Consider the following 22,542-nt stretch of genomic DNA (forward strand, 5'->3'; position numbering starts at 1 on the left):
CAGAAAACTCTGGTGAAAGCACAGAGGCTGCAGGCTTTTGGTGTCTCAAAGTGAATTTTACGATCAGTCTAAGATTTTCTCCTGGACTCTGCTTGTACCAGTTGACTTGTCTTTGGCTGATCTCCATATTTGGCAAATCACAGTTGAACATCACAGATTCACCAAGCAGAACTGGCTTCACTGGAATAAAAGTATCTAAAGAAAAATAACAATAGAATATATTATATTGAACAAAATGCACGTCATGACAAAAATCTGGAAGTACTCACATGCGCAACGAACAAGAAGCAATGCACCCAATAGCGCAATCATCTTCGTACTGTCCCTTTAGCAACCTTGCTGGTACTTTACTACCAGCGATGTGTGGGAGGAGCTTCAAAATGGCCAAACTATGTGTGTCAAAGTATCTGATTCTTTTATTGGTTGTTTCAAAATAAAGATTTGGTAAAGAGTAGGAGGTGTCTCACTTTCTGCATACTGGTCTTTTTCAGAACTTAAAAAACTTACAACTCTATTTTTGACTTTGTTTTCATTAATTTAAAGAAAGTTGTAAAAACTGAAATTTAAATATTTGTTCATGAAGAGGAGATTGAGTTACATTTTATCCATGCAATGAAGTGGTACTTCCCATCATTGTATATATCTTTTTTATGAAAACAAATCTACTGTGGCCTGTAGATCCTCTCTAATTGGATGTATAATTTATTCACACATATTTATTGTTATAAATTTTATTAAGGTTGAAGCTTGAAGAAGATCAATTCTCAAACTTATATAAGTAAGTACTGGTAGTGGTAGGACAATAAGTCTTCAATAAAGGAACCTTCCTCTGCATCAGTACTGCAACATTAGTTGAACAATGCAGTTTTATAACAGGTTTTACTTTTGAGATTTCCAGGTTTGTGTGACAAAGCGGTTACGTTTGTGTTCACCACTTGTGCCTCAAATATATTTCTTATTTATTCAATATTTTTATAGTTCTGCAACAGACTGGCGACCTGTCCAGGGTGTACCTCTCGCCTGGAACGTAAGCTGGAGATAGGCACAAGCAGCTCCCGACCCCTCTAAGGAACAAGGGTGTTAGACAATGGATGGATGGATGGATTTTTATAGTTGGTCAAAATGCCTGAAATTAAACATTGCTGTTGCAACTTTGCTTTACTTACTTGTTTATTTTTTGTTTGTGGTAGTGTTATGTAACAGTCCTCATATATGCATAAGTTTTAGTTAAAGCTAGCACTTCTGGACCACTGGATGAATATGAATGTTTCTTTTGTTTCAGTGTACTTTTTTTTTTTCCTTTTTACTTACCATTGTTTGTCCCTTTTAGATGCTACAGCCTGAGGAGGTGTATGGGAGGGGCCAGCCCAGCATTTCCTGCTTAAATGGCTGTATGATGTCACAGATTGCGTCAATGGGTTCTACCAAATGGAGGGCTTTATTATTTGGAATTTTTTTTCTTTAAAGTAACCATTTGAGTTTACCTTCATTATGTGCTTTACAGACCATTAGTTATGTAGATGACTTTGTAAATTAGATTAGTAATCTTACTCCTGTTTCTTTGTTTAGATTTTGTTGTTTAGTTTGAACTGTTCTATTATGGTATGCTCCAATGAAGTGCATGTTTGTTGTCAACACTTTGACATTATATATATACTGTATATATACTGTATATATATATACACTGCTCAAAAAAATAAAGGGAACATTTAAACAACACAATATAACTCCAAGTAAATCAAACTTCTGTGAAATCAAACTGTCCACTTAGGAAGCAACACTGATTGACAATCAATTTCACCTGCTGTTGTGCAAATGGAATAGACAACAGGTGGAAATTATTGGCAATTAGCAAGACACACTCAATAAAGGAGTGGTTCTGCAGTTGGGACCACAGACCACTTCTCAGTACCTATGCTGTCTGGCTGATGTTTTGGTCAGTTTTGAATGTTGGTGGTGCTTTCACACTCGTGGTAGCATGAGATGGACTTCACAACCCACACAAGTGGCTCAGGTAGTGCAGCTCATCCAGGATGGCACATCAATGCGAGCTGTGGCAAGAAGGTTTGCTGTGTCTGTCAGCGTAGTGTCCAGAGGCTGGAGGCGCTACCAGGAGACAGGCCAGTACACCAGGAGACGTGGAGGAGGCCGTAGGAGGGCAACAACCCAGCAGCAGGACCGCTACCTCCACCTTTGTGCAAGAAGGAACAGGAGGAGCACTGCCAGAGCCCTGCAAAATGACCTCCAGCAGGCCACAAATGTGCATGTGTCTGCACAAACGGTTAGAAACCGACTCCATGAGGATGGTATGAGGGCCCGACGTCCACAGATGGGGGTTGTGCTCACAGCCCAACACCGTGCAGGACGCTTGGCATTTGCCAGAGAACACCAGGATTGGCAAATTCGCCACTGGCGCCTTGTGCTCTTCACAGATGAAAGCAGGTTCACACTGAGCACATGTGACAGAGTCTGGAGATGCCGTGGAGAGCGGTCTGCTGCCTGCAACATCCTTCAGCATGACCGGTTTGGCAGTGGGTCAGTAATGGTGTGGGGTGGCATTTCTTTGGAGGGCCGCACAGCCCTCCATGTGCTTGCCAGAGGTAGCCTGACTGCCATTAGGTACCGAGATGAGATCCTCAGACCCCTTGTGAGACCATATACTGGTGCGGTTGGCCCTGGGTTCCTCCTAATGCAGGACAATGCTACACCTCATGTGGCTGGAGTGTGTCAGCAGTTCCTGCAAGATGAAGGCATTGAAGCTATGGACTGGCCAGCCCGTTCCCCAGACCTGAATCCGTTTGAGCACATCTGGGACATCATGTCTCGGTCCTTCCACCAACGTCACGTTGCACCACAGACTGTCCAGGAGTTGGCGGATGCTTTAGTCCAGGTGTGGGAGGAGATCCCTCAGGAGACCATCCGCCACCTCATCAGGAGCATGCCCAGGCATTGTAGGGAGGTCATACAGGCACGTGGAGGCCACACACAATACTGAGCCTCATTTTGACTTGTTTTAAGGACATTACATTAAAGTTGGATCAGCGTGTAGTGTTATTTCACTTTAATTTTGTGTGTGGCTCCAAATCCAGGCCTCCATTGGTTAATAAATTTGATTTCCATTGATGATTTTTGTGTGATTTTGTTGTCGGCACATTCAACTTTGTACAGAACAAAGTATTCAATGAGAATATTTCTTTCATTCAGATCTAGGATGTGTTATTTGAGTGTTCCCTTTATTTTTTTGAGCAGTGTATATATATATCTCCATTGAAGTCCACTCAGATTTTCCTTCTGAAAATGTGGCTTTGGGACTCCTTCCATTGTTCTCTTTTTTCACTGAATTATCTGGAAACCTGGGTACACAAGAGGGTTTCCTGTTTGCAAACTGAGTGATTGACCTTTAATAACTATTTGATGAAATTGCCCCAAGCTAGGAAATTATGCTCTTCTAAAATAGTGCAATGATGAAAAAATCCCGCATGACCAATAAGTTTCTTGATCATGTCTGAACCTGCAGTTCAATACACAGAAATATCTTCCTCTGTTTTTGTCTTTTCGACACCTGTTCTATTTGTGACTGAAAGGAGAACAACTGAGCTTTCACAGGAATAAGTGCAAACTACTCAGACCTGCTGGATCGTGGATGTGTTTGCATAAGGATCAAGTTAAAGCTGTGAAACCAGAGCACTGATTAAACAGCTTGTTGCACCAAAAGTGGACAAAAATATAAGAAAATACAACAGGTTTCTCAAATTCTCCTTTGCCCACTGTCCTGAGTTTCATTATTTCTCCCGTCGAGTCAAAACCTCTTTCATGTGGCTATCTGTCATGAGGCTGCAAAACCAGGCCTCATGTTAAGGTGTGGCCACTCATATATCTCTAATCAATCTAGCGAGATCCTGGACTGATATAAGAGTTCATAAATATGGAATAATATTTTTTTGTTGATTGAACAAGTCTGAAACATGCATTGAACCACTATTGTTTAAAAACACAAACTCATGCAGAATCAAATGTACTCATTCTTTAATGAGTAAATGGTGGCATTTACTCATTAAATTACATTAAATTACAAACATTAACTCTGGTTAGTGTCTCATGATTGATTGATATACAGAGACATTGTCTAGTATAAACTGAAACTACTGAAGCATGTATCTTCCACCTGATGTTGAGTCACTATTCATGATTCAGACTGTGGTTGGTTTAGAGGAGATGGTATTTATGTATCTCCCCATACAGTTATAGGTAAGAATATTGATAAAGTTTCTAAATATAAGTACAATCTTATAGCAAATTTTCCTTTGACTAAGCAGTTTTGATTTTTTGGCCATGGAAATACTTTTATTCTACATTCTATTTACAATATTGCAAAACGCTCATTATCATTGACGTGTAAAGCAAAAGACAAGAAGAATAACCATAAAATTCTATGTGAGATATGTCTTATTCTACACCTCTACACCTGTCACTGTGTTACAGCTGCTTCCTGAATAAACCCACAAAGCTTCAAAGTCTGCTCAGAGGCTCAGAATAAAACATTTTTCTAGAAGAACACAACTTGAGTTTTCAGACTTATATTTAAACCTGTAATAATCTTGTGCATAGTTAAAAGTAAGGATGTTTTTTTCTATCCTGTAGTGCAAATTTGTGGGAAACAATTATGGTAGATCAATACTAACCTCTCAAATAATCTTTTAAGCATATTAGTTGAGTATTTTGTTTGTTTGTTTGTTTTACTGTGCTTTGACTAGGGCAGAGTTCAGTCTTTTAAGTAAACATGTCTAAAGCATGACTGAAGTTCAATCATCTAGCAGGATATACTAAGCAAACAGATACTCAAAAAGTTTTAGAAGAGTTAAGACTTAAACTTTAATGAAGCTGTAACAATTTGTAAAAATGCTTCAAAACTACATGTTCTTAGCCATAAATAAACTATATAACTGACTGATAAAACACACAAATGATAATTACTTTTATTTATGTTTTTTTTTTTCATTTACTAAGTACTTGTAAAAATACGTGTGTCTACTTGGGAAGCATGTAAGAAATTTTATTTTAAGCAAATGAATGCAGAATAACAATAACATAACCAAAAAAAACAACAAACTAACAATAAAGTGCATTTTAAATTTAGTCTTCAGATAAAAATCAGAAACGTATAAATTAGCTTAGCCTTTTCAGACCCCATGAACATTAACTTCTGTGTAGATGACATCTTGCTCTTCAGCTGCTGTGGCCCCTGTTCTTTTTTTGCTGGCTTTTCTTCTTGTAGAAACTGATGAATAAACCAAGTTCTCATGTGACTGAGGACACAGAAAAAAATCAAACATAAAGCACATATTTTTGCTTCTTATTATCAAGGTTTATTATTTATTACTACCTTCTGACTTTCTGGATTTCCTTTGCTTGGTTCATGTGCTTGCAGCGCAACTGTGTCTAAAATTGAAAAATTAAATAAAAACATCCATTTAAAACGTTGTCAAGTTTTCCAGCTCATTTTTATATATTAGTATCTGAGAGACAACTTACCATTGCAAGAGCCTTTTAACTGCTTATTAATTTCTATGACTAAGTATATGAGGAAGGCCATAATAGCCAGACAGAAAGCCAACGCAGCACTCAGTAGACAGGCGACTGTATAGTAATTTCTTGAATCTCCTGTGTTTTCTGCTGACATGACATAACAAAAGAAGTTCTGTATTCAAAGACTCATTGAAGTCATTTAATATTTCACTTTAAAAAATAGATTACCTTCAGCGATAGGCTTTGATTTTTCTCTAGATGTGTCCTTGTCATCCTTTGCCACACCACAGTGATACATCTGAGCATCAGACAAGCTGGAGTTCTTGAAATAGCTGTAGAGACATCCTTCAGAGTTAAATTTAAATCCACTTTCCTCTGCATTGTCAGTGGAGTTGAAACCTGGAAAAGTCTGAATTGATTCGGCTCTAAAACAGAGCAAATTCTCATCTTCAGGACATGATTTATTTCGAGAGTCACGGAGGGCTGAACAATGGAGAGTCACTGAGTCATGGAGATGAGGTGGAACAGATGTGGGCACTGTGGTGACAGCAGATTCTAGTTTCACAAAAATAAAATATTCTTTTCTTTAGAAACGCTAGAAAAGCATAGAAACATTTACACAGAAAAACCTCAATTCATACAAAAATAATGTCATGGACATTTTATTGCATTTTTTGATTAACTTACCTTTAACTGTCAGATATGTCAGTTTCATAAATATCTTGTTTTCCTGATAATTTCTAAGACAGAAATAAATTCCAGAATCATTTAAACTTGCATTCGTTATCTTTAACACCCATATTCCGACATCTGTCTCAAATTTAATATGAGGATACATATTCCCAGTATTCGCAAGATTTTCAGCAGAATTTCCAGAATCTATCCTCATCCAAATTATTTCTCCAGCAGACCTGCGTGAACATGTGATCTTCACAAGTCCTCCAACATTTACAGTTTGTGTATCCATAATGGGATGATCTTTACAACCTAAATAGCCATAAAAAACAGTTAAAAACAGCAGATAAAGAAACATGAAGTGAAATGTGGATTAAATCTGAGGAGTTAACTTACGACCATCTTTGAGCATCAAGAGTAAATAAATTAAAAGCATCGTTTTCTGGTGATCCAATAGAAGATTGCTGTGATTCTGTGGCCTTATTAGATATGATTCAACTAAATGTGACCATATAAACTGGGAGGAGCCAGTTTTAGGGAAACTATGATTGGCTGAAATTTAGAACAATCTTGTTGCCCTTTTACTTTTCTACCACAGTGGAAATAAGGTGAAGGCCCTCTCAGACACAAAAGCACTAAACAAAAAACATCAGCAAGCCGCTGTCATTTCATGGTAGATTCTCATTGTGGTTTTATGTCAGACATGGTTATAAAAAGCTCAAAAGCTCAGTTTATGCTCGCAAGGCATTTGGATTTTTTTCATCTCATCTTTTCTTCACTTTCAGTGTAAACCAAAATGCTCTAAAGCAAAAAAAACAAACAAAAAAAACAGTTTGTCTAAAAGATAATTTCTCAAATATATATTAACTTACTATGCAGCCTGTCGTAGGCAAACTAGTCATACGGCCCCAAAACATTTTGCAACCTTGTTTTGCTCTTTCGGTACCTGCTTGAAGACTCCTGCCACTGTCATGCCTGCAGCCTCACAAAATGAGCTGAGTTTGTCCAAATATGTGTGAAACGGGGGGCAGTTCGAGCAACATTCTCATTCGACTGACTGTTCTGCTGTCGCTTTGCGGTTCCATGATGCCGACTTTGTTGTTACACATCGAAGCAAGACGAGGGTGACTAAGTTGAAATGTTCTGAAAAGTTGAGTCATCTTCATGGAGGCTCAGGCTTTGGTGCCACATTGTGATTAATTTAGTGAAAAGAGCTACTCTTGAACTTCACTTTTCCACTGACTGAAATAACATTTTTATGAAAGGCTTTTTACTTTGTACAGGACTGCCTGGATCCAGACTGAATTTCTACAATTTCCTTTTAACAAAACGTTGCCACAGATTATTGTTCTTCACATGTTGTCTTTTTTTCAAAAATACCACATGTGTAATAAGCTGGAGTAGTTCTTCGTAACTGTGACACGTGGGATTTGCCTCAATGTGTCATGGCAATAAGAACTTTGAACTTTGTACAAATTTAATTTATCTGAAAAAAAGCAACAAAACAAAAACAAAAAAAACAGCAGCTGTCTTGAAAATGTGCATGAGAAAACATCTTTCATCATTAAATGTAAAGAAATAAAAAAATTTTTCCAATCCCTTCACATCTTATTTCACAATATGCACAAGAAAATAAAACATTAGCATAACAGAGGCATTAATCCTACACAGTATGATGAGATTAGGGGAAGCATTATATTTTAAAATATCATTGATGCAATTAATAAAACACACCTCAATGTGGGATTTGACACATTGAGGCAAATCCCACAGTTTCTATCGGACAACCTCCCGTTTAAGAAGTTGTGGTTGTTATGATTCAGCTATGATGCGATTTCTTAACACATTTCATCCCAGGGAGCCTTCAAGCATGATGCATTTTGCTCTGGGTCCTTCACCCAATGTGCACAAAGCTTCATCCCTTCCACCCAGTTTATCAATAGAACATATATCACTTACATGGTGTTTTTAGGCTGAGGTGCTCCTAAAATGTCTGGACACATCTTATAACACTGATGTGTCCAAAAGATGAAGCATCTTATAACGTTGTTATAAGATGTTGTACAGAGTTTAGCTGGATGAGACAACCATCTTTCAGTGTTGACAAACAAAGAGGCTTTGCACTTTTCTTCCCATATTTCACACACCAGTACAATTTGAAGAATTTGACTGTGCTTTTTTATATTTGGAGGCTTTGCTGTTTTTTGGTTTTGTAATTTTCAGTAGGCTGTTGTGTTTCGATTTTCTTTTTATTAGAAAATTCGATGTTCCCTTTATTCACAGGTGAACAATTACAGACTAATCTCTAAACTATGTATCGTAGCAAAAATTTTTGAAAAATTTGTTGCAAATCAATTGAAGAATTTTTTAGATTCTAATTGTGTTTTACAAAATGTACAGTCTGGTTTTAGAAAAAAAAACATAGCACTGTTACTGCCACGTTAAAGGTTTGTAATGATCTTATCCAGGCTCTTGATAACAAAAAACATTGTGTTGCTTTGTTTATTGATTTATCAAAGGCATTTGACACAGTAAATCACAAGCTTTTAATTGAAATTCTACACAGGATTGGGCTCTCACATCAAGCTACCATGTGGGTAGCTGATTATTTGTCAAACAGAACCCAGAGAGTTCAATTCTCTGGTGTCAGTTCTTCTACTCTCACTATTTTAAATGGCGTACTTCATGGCTCAGTTCTGGGTCCGCTTTTATTCTCTATTTATATAAATAACTTGTGTGACAATCTGTCAAATGCTTTTTACCATTTTTATGCTGACGATTTAATAATATACTGCTATTCTGCATCACTATCACAGGCAATACAGTATTTGCAGTCTGCTTTTAATGTAGTTCAAACACGTTTACAAACTCTGAAGTTGGTTTTGAATGTGGACAAGACAAAAGCAATGATTTTCTCACATGCTAGAAAAATACCAGAAACTTCTCTATTGCTTACCACTGCTATAGGAGCAGAAATGGAGTTTGTCAGTAATTATAAATATCTTGGTTTTATTCTAGATAATGAACTCTCTTTTAAAAATCACATAGCAAATCTACTACGGACATTGAAAATGAAAATTGGGTTTTATTATCGAAATGGATCTTGTTTTACACTCAAAGCTAGAAGAAAATTGGTAACAGCGACATTCCTGCCACTTTTGGATTATGGAGATGTTTTATATATGAATGCTTCGACCAAATGTCTTCAATCATTAAATACTGTGTATCATTGCGCTTTAAGATTTATAACCGGTAGTCGACGTCTGACACATCATTGTGATTTGTACGCAAAAGCTGAATGGCCTCCTTTAAGTGTACGGAGAAACAATCATTTAATGATCCTGATGTATAAATCTTTACTCGGTCTAACCCCAGCATATTTATCCACTCTCCTACATAGAACTGTCAGTTCTCGTTCTCTTCGCTCCAATAACATTATTCTTCTGCATGCCCCACGCTTTCGAACTGAAAAAGGGAAGCAGGCATTCAGTGTGTTGGCCCCCACAGCGTGGAATCAGTTGCAGTCTGAACTTAAGATGTCGGAAATGATTTCACTGGACTTATTTCGAGCAGTTCTTAAAGATAGGCAACAAGATTCTATGAAACAGTGTCATTGTTTTTAAATTGTTTTTATTGTTTTATACTTGTGCATATGTATTAACTGTTTTTATCTTGTAACCAGGTTGCTATGTATTGCAAATTTTTTGCTCAGATCCCTCTTGAAAATGAGATCTAGATCTCAACGGGGTTTATCTGATTAAATAAAGGAATATATAATATATATATATTCATAGGAATATTATTTTGCTTTCTTCAGGTTTCCCTAGTTTATTTTCTCTGAGTTGAAAACTGAATTTTCTCATATTTACTTATTTTTTGACTACAAATTAAGTTTGAGAACTTGAAACATGTAAATGTCACAACATTTCTAAGTGGAAAATATTGTTAGTAGATGGTATAAACTTCTGTAAAAAGTTTGAAAAAGAAGTAAAAAGTAAAATAAATGGAAGAAGATATTCACATAACAGTCACTGGCCACTTGGCTAACAGTTAACTTATTCTTATTATTTCAGCCTTATAATGGATTTTGATATTTAGTTTTAACTGTAGCATAATATAACTGACTCAATAGTTGAAGTCAAATTTACAGCTTTGGTGTAATTATTGTCCAACTTAAGTAGACGATCTGGATGAAAATTAAATAATATATAATGTCATTAGCAGGACATTTTTGTCCCTGAACATGATCAGAACAATTTCAGAATAGAGATTTGCAATGCAAAGTAATTTTGCAATTAATACCAATTCCACTCTCACAATGTCTCTGTATTGGCTGCTAATACTTTGTCAGAGAGATTCAACAGGACACCCATAACATCCTGCTCCAACATGGTGACTTGATTAGGAAATTACTGTTGTTATTGTTACAAATTGAAACAATGTTATGGTCCTAAAGGTCTGACCTATGTGATTTAAAACACAACGCTAGTCCTGAGCCTCATGTTGTTTTTTGCATGAAGAAATCTGCTAATGTGCAAGGCTAGCATTAGCATATAAACTCATATCAACTTTGTTTTGTTGTGACTCATTGTTAATTTTTTAGCTTGTAATTTAGTGCAGTTTCAGTTTAGACAAAACTTACAGGAAACATCTGTACTTCATAAAATTAAGATTTGAAGAATGTCTTGACTGGTTTTTAAGCTGATCTCTGCACAGCTCTCTCTCTCTCTCTCTCTAGTTCTTCTTAATTCCAGTTCTCAGGGCCCCCTGCTCTGCATGTTTTAGATATGCCTCTATTCCAGAACAGCTGACTGAAATGATTACATGACCTCTTCTGCAGACATCAAGTACTGCAGAAGTCTGTTAATCACCCACAGATTCAATCCAGGTATGTGGCAAAAGGGAAACACCTAAAACATGCAGGGCACGGGGGGCCTGAGGACCAGAATTTAGCTCAGTGCAGAGCGGATTATATAATACAGCCACACTGAGAAGCACAGTAGTTAATACAGTCTCTTTCAGTATGAACACTTAAGAAAACTCTTAGTTCCTAAAACCTGAAATTTGTTATGTCAATAAAAGATGATGGCTGGCCTAAAATAAAGGTTTTCAAGTTGCACACATCAAAATGTTCAGTGAAAAATATGCCTGTACAACACATCAGATTGGATTTAACATTGCTGATGACATCACATACAAATGGCCCAACATAGGCGGAATTAACTGCGATTAAAAATGCCAGACCAGTACTGGATCATCCCTTGTACGATCTAATACTTTGTAAATTATGTCTTAAAAATATTGTCTGGTCGGGGCGTGCCGTGGTGGGGTAGGGGATAGCGTGACTCATGTTTGGAGGCAAAAAACCCCCAACATATATATATATATATATACAGTATATATATATATATATATATATATATAGTCTGGTCACTGCTACAGTTGCAACAAGTTTGCATCAATTGTAGGTGGAAACTAATGACTGATTAACACTACTGTTTCGGACTGGAACATTTTGGTTTGCGGCTATCAACTGGGCCAATATATTGTTGACCACAAGCCAAAAATATTTTGGTCTGACAGCAGAGTAACTGAGCAGCACAAAACCACAACTTCTATTGTGTGACAACAGCTAAAGACTTGCAAGATGCAGAGCTCACTGTGCTGCATTGGCTTTAGACCTTGTGCCATGTACAAAAAAATGCATTAGACTGCAAAGCTAACATATTATGAATAAATCTAATGCCAAATTAAATCATACTCCAAGCTGTCATGCTAATTCTGGATATTTGTTCATAGAGACAGAGTAAGATGTCTCCTGAAAAAAAAACAAACTAAAACAAATAACCAAAGTTTATTAAGTATGGTTCTTTGTTCTTAGTACTGTGGCTTAGCATGCACATTTGTTAACACATTGTTAATAGAGAGAGGCAAACAAATTCACACTAACTGCTGAGAAACAAACGACGCATGGAAACTTATGCACTGCTGTGGTTTGGCTCGGCTCTCAAAGAGGGGTGAGAAAACAAAGGGGCTTTTCTTTCTGTCTCACTTCCCGCTTTCGTCTTAAAAAGCAGACCTTATGCTGCTCTTTCTTTAGATAAAAGAGAAATAAATGTACACTTCAATTACTCTTAACTTTTACTTGCATCAAAAAAACCTGCAAAGCAATTGAGCCAACAAAGGATGGACATAAAGTTCACTTTCTTCTCCGGTTGATGCAATATATGCAGCAGCTGACGGACTTGAGTCATGTCTGAATATAAAGCAATAAATTACCATGGAACACAAATTAGGGTTAGTTAAAATGAGTAATGCATCACTTATTTTTCAAACTTTGATGGATAAAGATTGTTGTACTATTTTTTTTATATATTCCGATTGAATTATTATATAGTAATCACATAATTATCATATCAGTTTGCAAGACCTCATTCAGCCTGCTGAAGTCTCTTGCGGCCCACAGGGTTTATATCCGGCTGATGCACATAGAGAGGTCTGTTCTGAGTAAACACCTTCAGCATCTGGTCAAAGGGAGGAGAAACAGCCAACACAACTTCTAATTCTGTGTGGCTGTCCATTGTTTTGTTTAATTTCACTTTTAAAATAAAAAAAAACTAAAACTTGCTTTATAAACTGTGAAAAGTTGTGATGGACAAATACAACTCGGTTAACTCTAAAAACTATAGCTCTGTTGGTGACTGTGTAAGAAAGTATTACAAGTTTGAGTATATAGCTTAGAAAAAGCCCCATGCATAAAAATACAAAAAAAAACGGGGCAAGTTTTGACTGGTAAAGATGAAAGTAGCCACATAAGTGTCAAAATGTCAAGTAATCCTAATGCAGTTTTAGGTTAACTTCCTTCTTTAATCATTTGAAAAATAATGAAATTATTGTAATTCTGTATTAGAGGAAAATTAAAACAATTAATTTCAGACTGTGCAGCATGAGACATGAGACATGGGACTTGTGTACAAAAAAAAACAAAAAACAAGAAGTAAAACCTAATCAGCTTCTGATGATGTCTTTTTTTTCTTACCAGAGATGCCCCCTGCAGGCCAAAAAAAGGTTTTCAGCTCTGAGGATCATCTACTTTGACTTGGATACAAACTGAGTTCAGAGACTCTGGGATGTTACTTCAAAAATGTATATTGTTGAATTGATATGCCTTTTAACATCGCTGTGGGGTGTCAAAATGCTAAGCAGAAGAGTTTCTGGTGGTAATCAATTTTGAAGGCAATTTTGGAAACAAATTCACCGAATGTATAGTTTTATCAGCTGATTTTTTTATTGCTGAATATAAATGCTGATTCATACAAACAGTACTGCTTTCTCTCCAGTTGTCTATAAAGAAGGAAATTGTGGATTCCAAAGACTTTTCAAGAATGTTATTATTTTGTTAAGGAATTTGACTGAACAGAACTGAACACAACCCAAAACCAGGCTACCAAGGGGATACAGAAAAAAAGAAACACATAAATTATAAAGATTAATTTGAATTGTAACTTTCTTTAGAGAAAAAAAAATAAATAAATCAATTCCTGAAAATGTTTTGCTCCCATCAGGCCTACAGCATCTCATGAGGTAACTGCCTCATTAGAGGCAGTGGTTATGTATTTAAGTGTAACATGGGCATGCACGTACATTTGTTTAGTTTTTTTTTTTTTTTTTTTAGTTCACATGGTCCTGAACTGTTTTGTACTCTGACGATCATAATGTGAAGGCGGGAAGTAACTTACCTACTTTTTCAGATTTCTAAATTTTTTCTTTGAACTCTTATGTGAACTTTGGCCAACAGTTTATCTATTTTGCTAGGTCCCAATTAAAGAATTATTATTCAATTTTAGACACATTTAGATATTGTATTAAGAAAGTTTAAAATAAACTTTTTTTAAAAAAATCCATCACACATGAACACATGTAATAAAAATTGATTTAAAAAAATCCAGATTACTTTTTTTTTTTTTACAGAGTAGGGCTATCAATCTCATTAATCAGAAACTCTGTCACTTGTATTTACCATTTAGCAATAGTAAAAAAATCTACTCTTTTTATTTAAACCACACAGTTTTTGAAAGTGTGTTATATTACACATTATAAAATATTGGGATTACTGTTTCAATTTACTTCAGTATGCATCAGAGAAATACACACAAGTACAGCCGTGCTAAGCAATGAAAATAAAATAAAAAAAACACAGGTGTTTTTAAACAAGACTTAAAGTTTTCACCATTGTGAATTGTAATTTTTCATATAGGCAAAATATAGCCTGGTTAAATGCTTTTTCAAAGAATTGAAGAAAAATAAAAACATTTCCAGTAGCAACCAGATTTATGAAGATATTAATCAAGTACTAATTAATTGACACCACTGTAGACAACCTCTGATGTTCCTTTGTTTCTTCCTCTCTGTTCTGGCAGCTTTCCTGTTGGTCAATATGGGAGCACTGTAAACCAACGAGTTCTCGCCTCTCTGAGGAAAGATTAGATTTATGAAAAAATATGGTGCAAGGTCAGAATAATAATAAAAAAAAACATACGCAGGTAATAATAGTGGAACATGTTAGAATTTACCTGCTGAATCTGCTGATCATCATGACCCCCTTTAGCATCTGTTTAATGTGCAACAGAGATTTTAAGGAAAAATCATGAAAAATATTTTCATACAATGTTAGATGTACTGATAGATTTTGATTTACCATTTGAACAGTGACAAGTTTTCTTCATGAGGATGTAAGTGAGAATGAATATAATAATCACACTTGCAGTCAAAATGACAAATAACACAATAAAAACTGCATTTGTCTTCTGCAAATCTGACATGCTGGGACCTGAAAACATTAAAAAACCCAATAATATATATATTATTTAACAAAATAGAAGATAGAAAAAATTTGTGGTGAATTCTTTTAAATTCAGTCCTATTTAATGAAATGCAATATATTCTAAATGTTTATTTATTTCAGTGACTCAATTCACTAAATGAAACAGATTCATGTGTTTAAACCTTTAATTAATTGTGATGATTTATGGGTGAATTACTGCTTATGGAAGTAAAACATTGAAGTAGGAATATTACATAAAAAAATAAAGAAATATGGGCTTGATTAAAAGTATGTTTAGTACTTGCTTAAGGGTTATTATTTTCAAAAGATAATTTTAAAATGACAAATGAGCCTTATTAAAATTCATTCTAATTTATTGAAAATGACTGTGCACTTCCATAAATATTTAAAGGATTGGATTAACTGTACCTTCTATGTCCAGTTTGGTTCCATTTCCAAACAAAATCATTCCACATGAGGCCACAGCACAGTAGTAAGTCCCAACATCAGAAGCAGTGATGTTCTTCGAGAAGCTATAGATACATTTTCGCCCAGAATGATCCTCAGGATTGTTCTTACATTCACTACCGGGGTTTGCAGGAGCATAAATTAAACTGGGATTAGATTTATCTGATGCAGCTAGGAACCAGAACACCCTATGATCTGTTGAACAAGTTTTATCTTGTGTGTTAGAGAGGACTGAACAATGTAGAGAGACTGGGCTTCCTGGATGAACTCGATCAGGTAGAGGGTGTTGGACAATGGCAGTGATGTTTGACTCTTTTCCTGGAAAGAAAAACAAAACAATATTTAAAAATAGTGGGTTATGCTTTTATTCTTCCCGCTAACCATATTGTAAAAATAGTATTGTGCATATATTTACTTCTCCTTACCACTGATTCTCAGAAATTCCCCCGTTAAAAAACTCATGTTGAGCCAATTAACTTTTAAGCAATAGTAAAGGCCAGCATCGCCGTGCTGGACTTTACTAATGTGCAAGATAAAGGATTTTGTCTCTTGTTTTGCTGTAATATGAGCAGTTTCTATACTATCACTAAAATCGAAGGAATATGTTCCTCCCAAGAATTCAGGCCAGTGTCCAGGAATAAATCTGATCCAGTACAGAGATGCTTTATGCTCAGAGGTCAATCGCGGGCAGGTTAGGGTCACATCTTCTCCAACAGCAACAGTTCTTGTTCCAACACTCAGATTATCTTTGCATCCTATAAAAACACAACAAAGCAAACATAAAACAGAGCAGATTAAGTCAGAAATGTGTCTTTTTTTTTTTAGTAAAATCATGTGCAGAAAATGTGGAAAAGAAATTACATTTTACACTTACGTCCAACTACGACAGAGAGCATGAAGTAAAAAATGATCAGCATTTTCTCATTAATCCACTTGAGGCTTTGTTAATGTGAAGACACATTGTCGTCGGGAATATAAATGATTCACTTTATTGTAAGCTTATAAAGAGGGCGGGGAGAAACTTAAGACAATTTGATTGGCCATCGGTGATGCTGCTATTTTCACCTCAGTGGAAATAATATCAGCAAACTTTCCACCCAAAACACATAACACAAACATCACACATTTGTTTTGTTTTTCATGCTTGGTTTCAAGCAGATACAAACAGATACAATATAAGTTGCTGTAACTATGATAGCACTTTAGCCATAATTTTGCCTTTTATTAATGGATATTGGACATTGCAGCATGGTAAAGCTTCGATTGATTGGCCTTTACTTCACAAAGGGAACAGAAGTAAACGCATTCTGTACTCTGTAGTTTTACAGTTGCCTTAATTGTATTTATTCAATAAACAAAACAAAAAAATATTTTTTTCTTTGAGAAAATGAGCTTTCTCAAAGAAAAAATAAATGTATGTGTGTGTGTGAGCGTGTGCATGTTCACAGGATTTTAAAGAATTAATCCCACAGCATGTTATGGATTTTCACACCAGCTTATTATTGCATTGAAATAAGTTTCTGGACAATGATTCATTTTGCTTTCAGAACAGAAAAACAAAAAACAAAACAATGGATTGTCTTCTTACAATCAGTGGTATCCTGTTTAAAAATCAGGCCTCAGACCTGATTTGATTGACTGTTTCATTTGTCTTTGAGCATATTTTTCCATACTATAATGTGAGAAAGGTCTATAATGTCCCATAGTCACCTAAATGTTGAAAACGGCGACGATATGAAGTACACTTAAAATAAGTCATTTTCTCTAGACCACTATTACAATCCCTTAAACAGCCAAATATGTTGCTTCGGACAGGTTGTAAAACACACAAAGAACTATGAACCACTCAAATGCTAATGTTAGTAGAAAACAAGAATTTATTTTACTATTTATGCTAACCATTTACAGAATAAGCAAGGACAAGAGAGACAAAAAAAGGAACGTAAATAGAAACTTTAAGCTTCAGAGTCTCCAAGGCCAAGACAACAAAGCACCACTTCCATTGCTATGGATTACAAGATACAATGTCTGAGCTCTAAGTTTAACTGCAAGATTAGAGGAGAAAAAGGGCCTTTTCAGTTCTCTTGCCTTTTCAGAAGCACCCATTTGTTCACACAAAAAACACACAAGTGTACAATAGCTAGAGATAATATTTCTGCAGAGCAAAGCCTCGGGAAAAGCAGCACACCATCTTGATTCTTTATTCTTTGTGCAGTTTTCTGACAAGTTGCAACAAATCTCAGAAGTGAAAGTAAGGCAGACATGAAACATAAAGGAGATAGAGTTATCTCATGAAGAGCATCTCTACAGGTCAGTAACTGTAACATACACTTTTTTGAAATAATATAGGGAAGAAATAAAATATAGCACCGCAATTGGCAAAAAAAACCCTTAAACAACAAATACCATATATGGTAACATGTTTCAAACAATTCCTTATTGTTCTTTCTTTAAAATGTAAATGTTATAAGTTAATTAAGCATCCATAGTAAGTCATTTGTTTGATCCATGAAAATAATATGTATTCAACCTTGTGATGCAACATCTGGCAAAGAAACTAAAAGAAAAATAAGATGAACTGAATGTAAATGAGCCAAAATGAAAGCTGCACACCTCTCTTGATGGCCCACCAACCCAGTCAGGAAATGTGCTGCTGAGAGGATGTTGTATACTCACTGCTCTCCTTCGACACTACTTTTATAAGATTGATTTTGAAATGTCAAAGCCAACCTTTCTGTGAAGAAGAAAGAAGCTGATTGTGAATAGTGAGAAATATATGGCATTATTAAATAGACTAGTTCAACAGCAAGACTTGAAGTAGAGTGGAGAACTGAGTAGCAAGTGCACCAGCTTATGAAGTGATCAAGCTGCAAAGGTCAAAACAGACTGGAACATTCTGGTTTGAGGTTTTCTTTTGACTCAGCATGCAGCTGACCAAAGGGCAAAACGTGTGGTTAGACTGTACCTTTATACAACATAAAGCACCTGAGAGGTATATAACCACATCTCCTCTGGTTTGACTGTAGGCGTCATCCTGTGCTGAATCTCACATGTCCCTGCCTCATCTCTTGTTTGGTGCCTGCTTTCTAACCTGCTGGCTGTTCAATAATGGTGAGAAAAAATGTAAGATTTCTGAATAATAAAATCAGATCAAAATTTATGAATGAAACCTGTTGATCAAAACAGTGACTATTTGATAAAACAGTGTGAATAATTGCTCATGCTTTGATTCTCTTTCGTTCTCTCTTTTTGTCTCTCGCTACATATATTGCTATTTTTTCTTCATTGGTTTCATAGTGAATCTAAACTACTTTCCTATTTGTAGAGCCATTCACTGTCCTCTAATCAATCACTGAGACAATTATTTAGGTTAAGATGATATGGTAGGCCAGGGATGCCCAAAGTCTGTCCTTGAGGGCCGGCAGTCCTGCATGTTTTAGTTCTCTCCCTGGTGGTAGTAACAACCTTTTCAGCATGTCAATGTTCTTCTTAGGCCTCTAACGAGCCATCATCGGATCGAGGTGCGTTAAACCAGGGAGAGAACTAAAACATGCAGGATGCCGGCCCTCGAGGACCCACTTTGGAGACCCCTGTGATAGGCGGATACATCTTGCAGCTTTGTTTCGCTTCATATGTGGTGAATTTTATAATCAGGTCTGTTCTGAGTAAACAGCTTCAGAGGTTGGTCAAAAGGCGGGAAATGGCCTATTGCATCTCTTGACAGTCAGTGTAGCTGCTTTACTGCTCATGTTTCTGTGGTTTTTGGTTTCATAGAGCGGTACGTTCGTTACAAGAAAAAAATATATATATATATCAGTACATTTACCATTTAAAAGTGTAAGATGCATGTTTATAACATCAGAGGCTTGTTTTGTGGGTTGTATTAACCTTGCTTCTGCTTGATGTTGCATCATAAATTATATCATGCTGAGCTAAAAAGAGCACACAGTGTAATCAAACTAATAAAAATAAGATAGTAAGAAGAACTCTACCAGGTAAGGATTATACACAGAGACTGTCAAAGGGGCAAATTAAAAGTTCGTTAAATAGAAAGTGAGAAAAACAAAAAATATAAACCACAAGACAGTAGTTTTGCAATAAGCAAATCCTGTCTGACAGATAAAGGATGACAGAAACCTCAACTGGCAACAACTTTTTTCAGCTGCAGTCACTCAGGGTCAGCACTCAGTTATGAACAACTTATCCTGAACTGCAAATAGGATTCCAGTATCAATACTCAGTTTATGCATAATAAGCATCGTAAATGCCATGTATTTAACCCTCCTGTTATGTTGTGGGTCAAATTGACCCATTTTAAAGTTTTTAAAAATTACTTGGAAGTATTTTTTTTGCATAAAACTTTTTCTATTTGTCTTAATAGGTGAACTCTACATATAAATTGAAAATTTATTAATTTTACACATTTGTGACCCCCCTCCCCCCTCCGCGCCTACTTTTTCCATAGATACTGTTCGGGTCAATTTGACCCGGCAATCAAGTTGAGGGTTAAAAAAGATTTTAAAAAATGTCCAATTCTATATGTTTCCTTGCAGCTATGAATCATATTTCACCACACACACAACACACAACACACACACACCCCCACACGCGGACACACCCCAGCCCACTTTCTCACTATTCTCTTTACTTCACTAGAAAACTGCGAGAAAGCAGGCGTTCATACAACGTTTGACGGGAACATTTTCTCTTCCCGTGGACAAACTCCACCCACACTGAGTGGACACTCAGTAGAAGATTTTTTTTTTCAGTTTTTTCAGTTTTTTGTACACCTGTGTTGTTCTGTCCAATCAGAAAATCTCATGTTTAGGCCAATAATAATTTTCACACATGCACCTCAGTCTTTGAGCATTCAGAGATTAACATTGAATTTAAATTGGAGCCAGCAGTGAGTGCAGTCTTATCTTCTTTTTCTGTCTGTGTTTAATATTTACATGATAAATCTGTTGGTCAGACTTGTTCAATTAACATAAAACACAAAAAGCTGATACATTTAATGAAAATGATGGAAAAACATTTGACTGGCTGCATATAGCTTTCAAACTAAAATTGCAATTTTACAAATCCTTTATTCCATAACAGCAGCATAGATCTTTTTCTTCTCCACGTTTGCCTTCTTTTTTCCATTATTGTCATTCATTACTGTGAAGATGACGGCAGAGTAAATATTTGCCTTGCCAGTTTTTGCATAGCACTTGTTTTGCTTGCTGGGCTGCTGACACTGAAGTTAGAAAAAAAGAAAGAAAGAAAATTATGGAAATTACATAGAACATATCAATTAGATTTTTTAGTATAAAAAATGAATGACTTAGGTTACCATTGTTATTGCTTTCCTTTATGGCATAAATAAGGACAGCTAAAACAATTAGGCTGATGGCCAAGCCAAATCCAAAGACAACGTTGACCACCGATGAACAAGTGGTGATTTCTGTAAAGACAACTACAAGAAGAAACTTGGATATGAGTCCAAAATTATTTTTATATATGCAAATATTAAAGAATAGCATTGACTGTCATTAATAGTAAATTGGAAATAGTTTGTTTGATAAGTGATATTTTGTTTAGTTAAGGACTTTATAAGGAAAAATAAACAATACTGTACAAATAGCTACTCTTAAAAAGTAAGTTTAGTCTGGTATATTTAACAAGCTTGTGGTCCTTAGATCTTAAAATAGTGTCGATAAAACCTCAAATGTAAAGATTGACATTAGGTGTTACGCAGTCATTTTTATATCTCTTACAAAATGCTGAGTGAGGAAATCAGAATATTAAACCATTTATTACGATGTACAACCGGCTAGCTTAAATAGTTTAGCATACCGCAAGACATTCAGTTATTGTCGACTGAAAAGAACATTTAGATTTTACCTTATCCTATTTCTGGATTTTGGATAAAGTATTACATGCATTCATGTTGCATCTATTTTACTTTAAAGGCATCTGGCTAGCAATTGCCATGCAGCCACATATCTAATAAAAGCACTCTGCTATATACAGTACATGCTATGTCACCATAGTTGAAGCAAATTCTCTGATAAAGAGAAAATCTAAGACTTTTACCTTCATAATGCCTCTTATCTTCATTTCCAAATAATATCTGTCCACATGCAGCCACAGCACAGTGATAAGTCCCGGCGTCAGAGGTCTCAGAGAAGTTGTAAAAACATTTCTGTGTGGCGGGAGCTTCGGGATTGCTTTCACACTCTTCTCCACTGTTTTCTTGTACATAAAGTAAACTGGGATGAGAATGATCGGATCCAGCTTTGAACCAGTACACCCTGTTATCTGCTGGACATGATTTCCTCTGAGAGTCTGAGAGAACTGAACACTGCAGAGTCTCACCAGTTTCTGGATAAACTAGGCTAGATGGAGGCATCTGAATGATATCAGTGATATCTGATTCTAGTCCTGGAAAACAACAAAAAAAAACATGTTTCAGTCTCACAATCAAAAGAAAATTACTCATAATAGGATTTGTAGGTAATTTATTAATAATATTACCTTCAACTTTTAGAAAGTTACCATTAATAAATATGAAATCAAGTTGTCTGATTTTAATACAGTAGTAAAGTCCATTGTCATTTCTCTTAGCTTTATTAACATATAGAAGAAATTTTCCCTGTTCTTGTTTCGTCTGAATGTGAGAAATCTTGGAAACATCGTCGTCCATGAAGTTAAATGTTGCTCCAAGAAATTCAGGCCAATTTCCAGAAACAAATCGGATCCAATACAAAGTTTCTCTGTAGAGAGCAGAGGTCTGGTGTGGACAACTTAGGGTCACATTTTGTCCAACAGTTACCGTTTTTACTTCAAACTTAAATTCTTCAGTACAACCTGCAACACAAAAAAAATATTAATCACACAATAGCTATTGACAGGAGAAGACAATACATCTTCACTGTGCTAAAGCTATGAATGCTGGCGTAATCTTTGTTTCACGAAAACATTTAGTGTAGATTTCATTCATACTCACAGCCAGCTCTGATCATAAGCAGAAAATATACGATCAAAGGCATTTTGTCACTACACCT

At 35.8% G+C, this 22,542-nt stretch overlaps 3 protein-coding genes and 1 long non-coding RNA gene across 6 annotated transcripts; all 4 read right to left on the minus strand.

Annotated features, from left to right (window-relative positions):
- Nucleotides 1–4,853: 4,853 nt before the first annotated feature.
- LOC116713877 (uncharacterized) lies at nucleotides 4,854–7,102 on the minus strand. Of its 3 annotated transcripts, none has more exons than XM_032554153.1 (6): nucleotides 6,598–7,102; nucleotides 6,214–6,513; nucleotides 5,755–6,081; nucleotides 5,533–5,673; nucleotides 5,384–5,439; nucleotides 4,854–5,306 (listed from the first exon to the last, which is right to left on the minus strand). In XM_032554153.1, the coding sequence occupies exons 1-6, from the start codon at nucleotides 6,635–6,637 to the stop codon at nucleotides 5,181–5,183; spliced, it is 990 nt and encodes a 329-aa protein (XP_032410044.1). In that variant the 5' UTR covers nucleotides 6,638–7,102; the 3' UTR covers nucleotides 4,854–5,180. The 3 variants fall into 3 exon arrangements, with proteins under 3 accessions (XP_032410044.1, XP_032410045.1, XP_032410046.1); XM_032554154.1 differs by having other exon boundaries at nucleotides 5,533–5,670; nucleotides 6,598–7,100; XM_032554155.1 differs by lacking the exons at nucleotides 6,214–6,513; nucleotides 6,598–7,102 and having other exon boundaries at nucleotides 5,755–6,112.
- Nucleotides 7,103–14,605: 7,503 nt separating this feature from the next.
- On the minus strand, nucleotides 14,606–15,027 carry LOC116713878 (uncharacterized). Its single transcript, XR_004337931.1, has 3 exons — nucleotides 14,900–15,027; nucleotides 14,775–14,812; nucleotides 14,606–14,673 (listed from the first exon to the last, which is right to left on the minus strand). It is a non-coding gene; the product is annotated as an uncharacterized LOC116713878 (long non-coding RNA).
- Nucleotides 15,028–15,431: 404 nt separating this feature from the next.
- LOC116714874 (uncharacterized) lies at nucleotides 15,432–16,453 on the minus strand. The gene is made up of 3 exons (XM_032555659.1): nucleotides 16,368–16,453; nucleotides 15,919–16,248; nucleotides 15,432–15,811 (listed from the first exon to the last, which is right to left on the minus strand). The coding sequence occupies exons 1-3, from the start codon at nucleotides 16,408–16,410 to the stop codon at nucleotides 15,432–15,434; spliced, it is 753 nt and encodes a 250-aa protein (XP_032411550.1). The 5' UTR covers nucleotides 16,411–16,453.
- A 4,037-nt stretch (nucleotides 16,454–20,490) lies between these two features.
- LOC116714131 (uncharacterized) lies at nucleotides 20,491–22,542 on the minus strand. Its single transcript, XM_032554471.1, has 5 exons — nucleotides 22,485–22,542; nucleotides 22,013–22,345; nucleotides 21,572–21,919; nucleotides 20,829–20,951; nucleotides 20,491–20,732 (listed from the first exon to the last, which is right to left on the minus strand). Exons 1-5 carry the CDS (start codon nucleotides 22,525–22,527, stop codon nucleotides 20,644–20,646), a joined length of 936 nt encoding a protein of 311 aa, XP_032410362.1. The 5' UTR covers nucleotides 22,528–22,542; the 3' UTR covers nucleotides 20,491–20,643.

This window comes from Xiphophorus hellerii, chromosome 23 (assembly GCF_003331165.1).
Source record: "Xiphophorus hellerii strain 12219 chromosome 23, Xiphophorus_hellerii-4.1, whole genome shotgun sequence".
In the NCBI taxonomy this organism is placed as follows: domain Eukaryota; kingdom Metazoa; phylum Chordata; class Actinopteri; order Cyprinodontiformes; family Poeciliidae; genus Xiphophorus; species Xiphophorus hellerii.